The following is a 13,039-nucleotide window of genomic DNA, read 5'->3' as shown; positions in this document are numbered from 1 at the left end:
AGGCATAAATGTCAACTATTTCATGTGTTGCATATATGGAATGAGCTGCCAAAGGAATTGGTGGAGGCTGGTACAATTACAACAATTCAAAGGCAGCTGAATGGGTTCATGACTAGGAAGGGTTTAGAGGGATATGGGCCAAATGCTGGCAAACAGGACTAGATGAATTTAGGCTATCTGGTCGACATGGACGAATTAGACCGAAGGCTCTGTTTCCGTGCTAAGCATCTCTGTGATTCTGTCTTTATTGTCCTGAAGTCCTTTATCTTCAAAGTGAATATGAATTGTCATGTTATAGAATTAAATATGGATTCAGTACAGAAGATAATGCTTGTACTCTTTGGTTCAGCTGTCCAATTAGCAATTCTGCAAACATTTATACAATTTCCTTTTGAAAATTACTACTGAACCTACTTCCACCACCCATTTTCCAAAAACACCCTACATTACTTCTTCCTGATGCCTTTTTAAAATGTTTTTGCAGGACTTCAAGATGATGCGAGAGCAACGAAAGGCCATTGCAAAATTCAGGGAGCCTGCACATGCTTCAGCGTTTCAGCAGAAATTCCACAGGTAAATATCCTTTTTTTTTTACTTAGGGAAAATTTCACAAGATGCATATAGTAAAATTCGATGAAGTTTAGCAATCAAACTTGTAACGCAAGTGAAACAGATTTTCTATTTATATAAAATGTGTACATTTGGATGTAATGTTTCTCCACCCTCAGTTCCTCAATTTATATTAAAAAAGCAAAGAATTGCGCACACTGGAGATCTGAAATAAAAGTGCTGGAGAAACTTAACAGATCTGGCAGCATCTGTGGAGAGTGAAACAAAGTTGACATTTTAAGTCCAATATTTTCTTAATAGAATGAAACATTATCTGTGTCTGTCTCTCTCGCTCTCTAGTATTTTCTTTTATTGCTCAATTCTTTTGTTCTGTTTCTGGTTGTTAAGGCTTAACAGACTCTCAATTCTAAGCACTGTACAATTTTGATGCCTGACATGAAAATCAACACAGGAGTGAGGATTTCAACTTCCTCTTCCTGAGCCAGTCCCCTACCGCTTTGCATTGTTATGCCTTTACCCTAAATTGTGTGAACACTTCATTAAATGTAGTATCCAGGGCCTACACTAAGAGAGCACTCAGAACCAATTTTATTGTCTGAATTGCCCCTGTTGCTTCGTGTACAAATTGCCCAAGAACAAGTGGAGGCTCCAAATGCTGGTTACAAGATACTCTGGTTTCCCTTAAACTCACCTTTATTCACAATTTATACACAATTTCTATGGATGATTTGCAGTTGGGGACCGCATGTAGTGTGTCAGAGTTTGCAGCTGGTAATGAGTGGCAGAGTAAAGTGTGCAGAGGACTGTGAAACTTTGCAGAGGAACATAGATAGTTTGATTGGGCAAAGGTCTGGCAGATGGAATACAATGTTAGTAAATGTGGAGTCATCCATTTTGGTAGGAGTAACAGTGAAAAGGATTATTACTTGAATGGTAAAAAGTTGCAGCATGCTGCTATGCAGAGGATCCTTGCTGTCCTTGCACATGAATCACAGAGGGTTGGTTTGCAGGTACAACAAGTAATTAGGAAGGCAAATGGAATTTTATCCTTAATTGCGAAAGGGGTTGATTTTAATAGCGAGCGAGGTTATGTTGCAACTGTACAGGGTGCTGGTGAGACCACACTGGAGTACTGTGTGTAGTTTTGGTCTCCTTACTTGAGAAAGGATGTACTGGCACTAGAAGGGCTGCAGACGAGGTTCACTAGGTTGATTCTGGAGTTGGGGTGGGCGGGTTGGCTTATGAGGAGAGACTGAGTAGCCTGGAATTACATTCGTTGGAATTTAGAAAAATGAGACAGGATCTTATAGAAACATATAAAATTATGACGGGAACAGATAAGATAGAAGTAGAAATGGTGTTTCCACTAGCAGGTGAAACTAGGACAAGAGGGAATAACCTCAAGTTTAGAGGGAGCAGATTTAGGACTGAATTGAGAAGGAACTTCTTTACCCAGCGAATTGTGAATTGATGGAATTCCCTGCCCAGTGAAGTAGTTGATGCTACTTCAGTAAATGTTATTAAAGCTAAGATCAGGGTTTTTTTAAATAATAAAGGAATTAAGCGATATGGTGGGAGAGTAGGTAAATGGAGCTAAGTCCATGAAAAGATCAGCCGTGATCTTATTGAATGGTGGAGCAGGCTCGAAGGGCCAGATGGCCTACTCCTGCTCCTTGTTATGTTTATGTGCCTCCACAGCTTGCCATTTCTTTCCCTTTCGAGTAGTTTCTTTGTGTCTTTCCTAGTTAACCAGTGTTGTGCAATGCATTGCACCTGTTAAAATTCTACAGGTTCCATGAGTGATCTCGGCAAGAAACCTGGCGTTGGGCTTTTGCCATGAGTTGACATGAGCACTAGTTGGAAACTTTTATCTGTTTCAAGCCTGAAGTTTCAACATGCTTATGGCTAGCTTTGGAAAGTGGAGCTCACCTAGACCTCTGCCATCACTCATTCTACACAACATTGCACTCACTCGGCCCCGAAGTCATTTTTAAAACCTAACTGCTCCTCATTTATTGGAAAATTTTCCATGGCTTTGCTACATTCTGTTTTGACATTTTCCCACTTCTTCACATCTTAAAACATCATCAGGCTCATATCAGCTAATAAGGAGACAGTAGTACGCCATTTAGAATACAATCAGGCAGGGCCAAGATGATTTTGTGAATGGAAAATCATGTTTGAGAAATTTATCAGAATCATTTGAAGGGGTTGATAAAGGGATACCAATTGATGTGCATTTGGATTGATGAGGTGCCACGTGAGTGGTTACTGGCCGTAGTAAGAGCTCATAGTGTTATAATGAGATTTTGACAGATGGAGAATAATATAAGAAACTCTGAGTTTGTCCACTTCAGCAGGAAGAATAGAAAATCAGAATAGTATTTAAATAGAGAAGGGCTATAGAATACTCAGCAACAGATATTTGTATGTTCTTGTACATAAATCATAAAAATTAACATATAGGGGAACAGCAAGTATTTTGGAAAAACAAATGGAATATTGGCCTTTATTACAAGTTGAATAGAGTATGACTAGGAAAGTCTTACAACTGTACAGGGTATTAGTAAGACCACACTAAGAATACTATAGAGTTATAGAGATGTACTGCACGGAAACAGACCCTTCAGTCCAACTCGTCCATCCCGACCAGATATACCAACCTAATCTAGTTCCATTTGCCAGCATTTGGTCCATATCCCACTAAACACTTCCCATTCATATACCCATCCAGATGCCTTTTAAATGTTGCAATTGTACTTGCCTCCAACACTTCCTCTGGCAGCTCATTCCATTGACACACCACCCATTGCGTGAAAAAGTTGCCCATCAGGTCTCTTTTATATCTTTCCCCTCTCAACTACTATGTACAATTTTGATTCCTTTATGCAAGGAGGTATTTTCTTGCATTAAAAGCAGCTCAGCAGTTCAATTTCTGAGGTAAAGGGATTGTTTTGTAATGAAAATTTGAACAGGTAGAAGTTAGATTAATTGGGGGAAAAGAATCATGGTTGTTGAAAATCAGAAATAAAATCAAAAGTTGCTGGACAAATGTAGCTGGTTTGGCAGCATCATTGGAGAGAAAGCAGAATTAACATTTTGGGTTCCAGTGATCCTCCTTCAGAACCTTACAAGAGTTCTGAACAAGGGTCACTGGACCGAAAGCGTTAATTCTGCTTTCTCTCCATAGGTGCTGCCAGAGCTGCTGAGTTTTTCCAGCAATTTCTGTTTCTCTTACATTGATTGGAGTTGGAAACATGCAAGATTTCTGCAGACTGGTTGCTGAAAGGATCTTTGTAATCAATAACTAGAGAGAGTTTACAATAAAACATCTCACATTTAAGACTGAGATAAGGAATATCTTCTTTTGAAGATTGTTAATCTTGTCTCCCCAGTAAGTAGTGGAGCTGGGGCATTGAATTTAGAATTAGATTTTTGCTCTATAAGTGAGTTGAGGGTTAAGTCTACAATCAGATTAGCCATGATGTAATTGATTGGCATAGCAGGCTTGGTCGGGCGCTGACTGGCAGACTCCTGCTTCTGTTTCTTGTCATCCTAAAACTTTTTTTTATAAGCGAGATATGGGTCTCACTGGCTAGATCAGCATTTATTGCTCATTCCTAATTAACCCCTGGCAATCAGAATCAACATATTGCTGTGGATCTGGAGTCGCATGTCGGCCAGACCAGGTAAGGATGGCACATTTTCTATAAGACACCAATGAGTCAGGGTTTTTATAACAATCAGCAGTGACTACATGCCACTGGGCTAGCTTTTTAAATCTAGATCTTTTATTCAGTTCCAATTTCACTGTCCAACCTGGTGGGATTCAGACCCAAATATCTAGAATATTAGGCAGTATTTACATACCAAAAATGCTTTCTTGTTAATGAAATCCTGATGCCACATCCTGCAACATTCTGAATCAAATTTATTGTATTGTTTTAGTTATTACTGCTAGACTTCCATTCCATCATTTGTGCAGAGCTATCAGTCATCATTCTCCTTGCACCATGTCTTCGTAACTCCTTGTGTCATCTTTTATCTTGACCTTCAGCAATTAATGTGAAACCTCTCTTTTTAATGGTATTTGGTCTTCTCTTATAAACATGGCTATTTTGTTCAGTATTTGACATGCCTGTTCATGAATTACCTTGGAATATATTACTAAAACAATTTTACATGCTTGTTTTTCTAACCCTTGATCTTTACAATGTTTCACATTACTTTTCCCTTGCACATTTCACAGGCACATGATAGATCTGTCTCATATCAATGTGGCACTGATCATGGATGAATGATTATTCTTGGAATGAAAACAAAGCCTCGCTCTCATGCAGAAGTTCAGATCAAGTCAAATGAAGAAACAAAATGGCTGAGCTAGCATACAGTGATCAATTTCTAACCAGTGTGTATGCTATTAAATTGGTGAAACCAAAGGAGTTGGCCCAGGTCCAGTGTGGGATGAAGGATGTGATGCTTCTGAAGAAGACTGTGTTTGTACTCTTGTTTCCACATGTTTATTGTTTGTTGTCACCAAATGGAACAAAGTCTTTTGCAAAACACCTCTGTGGATTCAAAATACCACAAAAAAATGACTTAACTGTGAACAGTGACTGAAGTAGGCACTGTAGAAGTAGAATGGCTGCTTATCAAGCGTAATAGAGAACTTTTAATGGTGAATAACATTAGATAATGGTTGCTGCAGAATTCTTTCCTTGCAGGTTTATAGTTAAGTGTTTAATGTGTACCCCTTTAAACAATTTTGTACCTATAGTCTGACTAGCTTCAAAATAGCCCATCATTTTGCCCTACTAAAGTAAGAATTAGCTGAAAGGAACTCAGATTTGCATTGGGAAGTGCATGTTAATGACGGTTTCAAGTATAAGTTAGTCCGTTGTTTTAAATCTCTTAGAAGATGCTTAACTACAAGACTAGAAAGCAACTTGAAGATAGTGTTTTGGTGAAGGTGCTTGCCTGTTTATTGTAGGTTGGAGTATGAAAAAAAATGAAAGTAATACTTTCTGTTGGGTCAGTAAGATGCGCATTATTAATTTCACTGAAAAGCATCATTTGAAGGCAAAATTACTTGCATATTCAGACTACAAAAACACGTTCAGATTCCTTTTGTTCAGCAACCAATGGAACATCAAATTATTTAAAGAGTGAAATATAAAGAATCTCAACCAGTTTCCAGGCCAAATGATCTTTAAGTGTTAACCTTTATGTTAAATATCCCAAATACCTGATGATCATCTGGAATACAGCTATTTATGTCATTGAAATAGTAAGCAAAAGTGTGAATTAGTTTGGAGCTACAGATTGAAGATAGTCAGATTCAGCCATTATGTGAATACTGCCAGAGCAGTAACAGAATGAAAATCCTATTACTTTGTCACATGTTAATATGTAGCTGGTTTGTTCCACACTATAGAACATGAGACTGAACAAAGAACTCCTTCTGTGCTTTCTGCAGGTGTTTTGAATGTTTCGTTCATGGTTGTAACATAAGGTATTCATCGCTATGATACTGTACATTTCTCAGTGTGAAACGTTTTGAATTAAACTGGGCTAAGTTCTAACAGGCATGGCGAAACATTAAACTCCAGAATCGCGTTTTCATTCGCCTGTCTGTTGGTTGGTGACTTTTTTAACTATAAAACTTGCTGAATTTCAGCCATCCATACAAACAAATGTTTCACTGCCAGAGGCAGTGACTGCTGACTTGCTCAGTTTCACGTCTTGGACTTGCTGGTGGAATTGTTCAAACACCAGACTGCCAAAGCAGATGGACCTCTGCTTCTTGCCGATGACAATGAAAACTGAAAGACCTTCAGAAGTGCAGTTGTTTTGCAAGGCATCTTTTGGCTAGGGATCTTGTGCAGTGGGGACAGGAGAAGAGAAAACGATTTTAGGTTTTTTAACAAGTATGTGCTACATAGCAAAGTCTATGTCTGTCTCTATTTCGGAGCACATTTTATGGTGTAATTTTGTACAAAAAGGGATACTCGTCTTCCCCTTGAAAGATTGAGAGTTAATAATTTGAATTGTTGTCTTGCTAGTAATATCACCTGCATCTCAAATGTCCTGAAGGATATTGTGGGATTAAGTCAGTTTTTGTTGACCTCATTAGCCTTTAGTATTTAGCTCAAGTACAGCTGTGAAAACTGTCATGGAGGATTTGATAGTCAAAGAGACTGAAATACGACTTATGTAGAAAGATACATGGATGTTTGTAAGATTGTAACACATCCTTTGAAAGAGTTTGCCCTGTGTTGCCCCATTTAATAAAACAGTCTAATAATTATTGAAGCATAATGTGCTTCAGATTTGTTGAAACTTTCCCAGCTTTTTCAGATGTCGCAGCTCATTGAGGATTTGTAATTGCTTTCATAAAATCTATTCATAAATAGATCTGCACATTCTGTTAATGCTCATTTATGGCTGTGAAATGCAGTTTCTTGCACTGTACGCAAAGGAGGATTAGCACTGATGATCCACAAAGGAGAATATACAGAGTAGGAAATTTCTGACAATGACAGGCAGAAGTTGCAAGACTAGGAGTAAATTGAGTTTATGTGCAAGTTTCTTTTTCATATTGGATGCTGAATCCAGAGTGGGCACAAGGATTGAAAGTATCATGCAGATTTTCATTTTAGTTTTATCAGGCTTGCCACAGACACTCATTTGAAGTAGAATTTTGCCTGGGCATAATGGAGCTTTCTGTGCTAATTCTCACAAGATGAGGAACAGTTTGATTGTATCATGGTCACATTTAGGTAGATTGAAATGCATTACAAATGGTAAGGGTTATTGGCCATTATTTTGTTTTCTCATTTACTTGAGTTTGTGTGATGTCGTGCACATAAAATTCATGAGTCAGACATTTTAGTTCTCTTTGTTGACATTTGTCATCTTCAATTGAGAAACCTTAATGGTTTACTACTCCTGCATATTCCCAGTAACACAATTTGCAGCTCGTATTTTATATATATTTATATATACATATCTGTCTTCTATTATTGAAACAGCAGCTTGCATTGCTGAAGTCTTTTGAGAGAGAAGTATTTACCGGTTTATATTATTAAGCTTTAATGGCAGTGGCCATGTTGACACATGAGAGATGAGGTGGGGTAGGACATGTCACATTAAAAATGTGTTTGGTAAAACTTTAGCGTATCGGGGAAGATGTGCTGCAACCATCATCTGAGTTTTTCACTGCACATTAGTGGGTTTCATGTAAAATGCAAAGAAACATTTGTCTGGCAGCATGTAAGTAGAGCAAAATGCTTTCAAGTCATCAGTGGTGTTCATCTACTTTTTAGAAGTTGTGCATTAGCTAATAAATTCTGAAGTTGCTTGTGTTTTTTTCCATGTATCTTAGTTCAAAGTTTGTTGGATGCAATGACTATTGACCTGAAACAAGACATCCTGTGTATTAATACATTTTATAAAGATCACAGTTCTTCCATATGTACTTTCTCCTGTTTATTTACATGGGTCTTCTTACTCAGGGGTGACATTTTGCAAATTCCTCTGTGTGTATGTGGAGCCAAATTTTTTTCGTCCCTCATGCAGTGAAGTCATTGTGAGAGTAGTAGGATGCACTGGGGTTTAAAAAAAAAATCTGTAATCTGTGTTACAGTTGAGCTTTAATTAGAATGTTCTGAAGATTCTAAGCATTTTTGTGTCCATCATTATGTAGCTTCTAAATTTGTTGTCCTATACATTGTAGGAAGTAAACTTGTACTAGTCAATGAGGATTGTTGAACCCACCTTGACAGTTTGAAGGGGCATGCTTCTAAGTGGATTGCAGTGTAAACAATTATCCTTTTTTATGCCATCTACATACAGTATTCTAAAATTAGTTGTTGCCTTGAGGTGCTCGGATAGCCTATATTTTTTGAATGTGGAAGCAGGAAATCAACGCAACATGTCAAATGACTTTTATGGTGTGTTTTAGGGAAACATTGAGTCATGCTAGTTCTTTGACAGGACTGTGGTTTCATGTTCTAAACCATGTCAGCTGAGCTCTCATGCCAGTTTTAAAAAGTAGAATACAGTTCCTCCTCAGTTGAAGTAGCCATGACTTGATGGTTCATAACGCATCATCTCAGCCAATTTTCACTACATCTGCTTACCACAGTTTAAAATGTTTGGCACTTTGAGGACTGCATTCTCTATGCAAGAGTTTGTTGGAGAAATTTTAAAATGCTGTATGTAATTAATATGGTAATAGCTCTTAGCAAAGCTTCCTCCAATCTCCTGTTTCCCCCCAAAAAAGTGTCTGTTCCCAAAGTACTCTTTCTTTAACACTAGTTACAAATAGTTGCAGGTGAACTGGCAGGAAAAGTTGTCTCCTTTATTTACTCTTAGATTATTTGTTTTAAAACACATTCAATTTGTGTTTAATAGACTTGTGACTGGACATGTTTAGTTGTAATTTTGGAGCAATCATAACTGAAATCTTTAAAAGCCTGCAGTTAAAACACTAGCTTGTTTATAACAGAAGATTCTCACTAACCCTAGACACTACTTGTCATGCTGCCCTCTCTAACCCCATTACACTCAAGCCTGCACATAACTTGAAAGTTGAGGGAATAAGCTTGTTTGGCACTTAGATTCAAATAGATGTAAATATTTTAAAGTGCTTTATAGATAAAATGAAATATCCTGTAGATAAGTGTCAGTTTCGTGGAAATATAAATTAATGAAGCTGGCACTGTCCTGATTGAAGAGTTAAAATGTAAAACTGTAAGGGAACAAGACTAGCCATTTTCTCCCTTTTAGTTTAAAACCCTGTAATGTCTTTTAGTCTTAAGCTGGTGCTTAACATTAGAATTATGTGATATTTTAAGACCTGAGCTATATTCTGTTTAGTATTGTATTATATGGTGCTGCTTTTGCACTTGTGATGTTCCTTTAGTGTAGCATTGTTCAAGTTTGTCTCGCTTTATTTTTGTGATGTTGCTTTATTTGCTTTTAATTTGGCTTCACTTACTCACTTAACAGATTTTACTTATTTATTTATATTGTGTTATTTCCTGCACTTCTAGAATAGAAATTCTATTAACCTTTTTATATGAGAGAAGGATTAAGAATTGATTGATCCATGGCTCAAAGGTTTGACATTTGTTGAGCTATTAAACAGCCCAGTGTTCAACTTGTATTTAACACGACACAGCAAGTCAAATGTTTTTGAATTCATCAGCCCTCCTTTTATACCTATAACCTCAATGCTACAGAAATAACTGATTTTTTTTCCACAATCATTTTTATTTTTTCTATAATTTCAGTGCAATATTTATATGTGGCATTTTTAATTCCATTTTTATCTTTTTATTCTTTAAATAGCTGAGTTCATAATTGTTTTTGTGCAAAGCTGCTTCTTATGAGATAGGGTGCTCTTTCCTTAAAGATGAAAAAAATGCACATTTACTTAAAATCAGAGATTGATGAGACTGTGCACATCTTTCAATTTGTTTCACCTTTAAATTGGTTACTGTTTCATTAGATAATATCCAGTGGGTAATTAAATATTAAGCATTGCTGCAGTTCTATGTGGTTAAGATCTCAATCCAAAGGATTTTGTGTAAGACCTACATTTTAATTGCCGACTAGGTTGGTGCTGAAAATTGTGACCATCATATTGCAAGTGTTTGTGAACAAACTGATTCTCATTGAATCTTGGTGTAGCTTTTATTAGAGCTCTGTATAGAACACAGTTGGGAAGGATCAGTGTGTTGTAACATCAGCTTGTATGCTGTTTTGTCTTTGTATCTCTTGGCCCAGGCTTTCCACAAAAAATACATTGCCAATAACAGCCTCTGTGTCTAAACTTAATGAAAGCTGAAGTTTTCCTCCATTGCGTAATGGTGATAATTGACTGCTTGTAGGGCTAGTGTTACATAGACAAACAAGATTTTCATTCGAATTCTGAATCCCAGACTGAAGATTTTGCATGTTAAAGTTTAAAAACTGTATATGTAAATTGTAATACTTTACACTGGAAGACTATAGCTTTAAAACCTTCAACTTACTGTGGCAAGATGCTGAATTGAAAGTTCCTTTCCTATAGGTCAGGATAATGCTTTTTTTAAAAAAAGATTGTATTTGGCACATCTTTAGTTTTAAGTTATGGTTAAAATTATAGTACTGTATTACAGAATGTATTTGCTATCTGGCATTCTTGAGTAAATTATCAATGTTATCCAACTAGGGAAAAAAAACTTCATTTTAAAAATGTTTTATCAGAGACTTTTTTTAATCTGTCACTTTGTGCACAGAGTTGCATCCTTTCTGCTGAGCAGAATGTGACATATATCGTACATCAATATTTGATTTCTTAGATTCTTAGTTTGATAGCTAGGCAGATCAGTCAGAAAATAATAGGATTGTCTGTTCCTTTTTAATTGTAGTTTCACAAAATATTGCTGATGGTCTTGGTTAATGGTTTTCCATAACAATAGATAGTCTACCAATATCGCAGTTGATGGTTACAATGGGTGATGTAAGTTGTGTAGTTGTAAAGATCTGTCCTTATTTTGATATTGATTGTGTTTTATTAGTTGGTCACAAAGTATGTGTTGCATGAAAATGAAGCTTATCGATCTAAAGTAACTGATTTCAAATAACTGCTGTTCCACCCAGCAACCCAAATGACTAGAACAGTTACTTAAGTTACACATTCCCTTCATCCATGTTTTCTTTCCTCCTCCTGAGCATTTTAGGAAATATTGCTCGCTCAAAAACTGCTATTTAAAGCCACATGATTTCCCTGGTATCATTTCTCCAAGCCTGGGCTGAGGGTTAGCAGGGAAATGGATATTGTTTATATGAATGTTTTAAGTGTGCAATGTTGCTCACAATTGTGTTCTTTTTGTAGGAAACAAGAAATATGAGCTGGTGTTGGAGGTGAAGTTTCTAACATATTATCTCTTTCCCACCCCCCTTCCCTTCACAGATGCAGCATTCTGAGCAGATTGTATTTATCTGGATAATAATTTTTGCCTGAAATAACTTTTTTTATCCATAGGGAGTTTAATGTTTTTTAAAAATTATTATTTCTTAACTACTATGGAGATCTATTTGGTGCTTAGTGATATGGTATGCTTAGCATTTTCAATTCTTCCTGCAATGTAGTGTGCGTATATTTCAGAAAATGCTTTCATGCTTGTCTTCACACGTTGACAAAAACTGTATTTGTTGTATGTGTGTTTTCTGATTTACAGTTTAGGCTTTCATTTGACACTGACCTCTTCCATTCTATTTCGCTGTTAGGGAGGGAGTTTCACAGTTGCTCATGTAACAGTGAGCACTTTTAAATTTGTTTTTGCAGTCCATTGTAATTACTTTAACATAATGAGGTAGCTTCATATCTAGCTGCATGTGACATGAGTGACATCACATTCTATGTTTAATGGCTGAGGAAAGTTGCTATGTTAGTCTAGAGGATACTTTGAACTTTTATGCTTGAAAATTTGAAGATAATTCACGAAATAATAGCTGAAGAACATGGGCACCATCTAAGTAGCTCTATTTTAAGTAGTTGTCGAGAATCCACTGAGTGGTTTGTGATTTGGTAATACCTCATTTTTCTGCGATATACTAACTAATTTAAAAATTGCATTTTGTTACAGGAAATTCATGGAGGCTCTGACCTATAGCCGTGCTTGTCAAATGTATATTGAGATTTTCCTGATGTATGTCACTAACTTGCTGTTTTTCTTACAGTTTAAGCGCACAGAAGGAATATAGAGGGATTGCCTATCACTTGAGTTGCCCACTGTTTTCGGTGGTAGAAACGATTAGCAGTTTAGCAATTCGACACATGAAAACTGAGCACAGTTAACTTAAAAGGGTTGTTGTATTCAAAGTTACATCTATCACTGAAGTTGATCCTTCCTAACCTGAGTTTACAATTGGGGTTTAAGTAGATGTTCTTAGGAGATATAACACGTTAAACTTAGTAATACTATGACACTGTGACATTACGTTGGAATACTTGATGTAAGAGTTTTTAATTTCTGGTGAATGGATTTGGAGTTGTCCAAATATAGTACTGTACTACATTTTATAAATGCTTAAATATTCTGTTCAAATTTTCAATTTTTTTGATTTTTAATCATTTGTGGAGTCAATCAGATTTTTGTTTTTACTGTTTTGTCTGTTAAAATATTGACATTTTATATTCAAATGAATTGTATTTGTACTGCTGAACTGAATAGAATGATTTGATAATAAAAACATCTTAAAATGAACTTCACATCTTTTGTCTTTATCATTAACAACTTGGTTCATACCATACATGAGACACCTCTTCCTTATTTCCCACTTGAAAGTTGAATAATTTATTACCAGTGATAAATAGTAAACACAGATTTGTCGTGTTGATTCCAGTTGAGGCCTGTCTTTTCCGTAGCACTATCCCAGTATTCCCTAGTGTCAATCTAAACGATCCCATTGCGCT

General features: G+C 36.4%; 1 protein-coding gene across 1 annotated transcript in view; it reads left to right on the top strand.

The window, feature by feature from the left end:
* The window catches only part of rbm33a (RNA binding motif protein 33a), a 159,544-nt gene extending 146,714 nt beyond the window's left edge, over positions 1-12,830 (top strand). The window contains exons 19-20 of the mRNA XM_043691050.1: positions 485-573; positions 4,820-12,830. Coding sequence (XP_043546985.1) covers positions 485-573; positions 4,820-4,871 — 141 coding nt within the window. The 3' untranslated portion in view covers positions 4,872-12,830. The remainder of the gene's footprint in view (positions 1-484; positions 574-4,819) is intronic.
* Positions 12,831-13,039: the final 209 nt, after the last annotated feature.

This window comes from Chiloscyllium plagiosum, chromosome 5 (genome assembly GCF_004010195.1).
Source record: "Chiloscyllium plagiosum isolate BGI_BamShark_2017 chromosome 5, ASM401019v2, whole genome shotgun sequence".
NCBI lineage: Eukaryota > Metazoa > Chordata > Chondrichthyes > Orectolobiformes > Hemiscylliidae > Chiloscyllium > Chiloscyllium plagiosum.
Note: the sequence above shows the minus strand (reverse complement) of the source record. Positions and strands in the feature narration are given on the sequence as shown.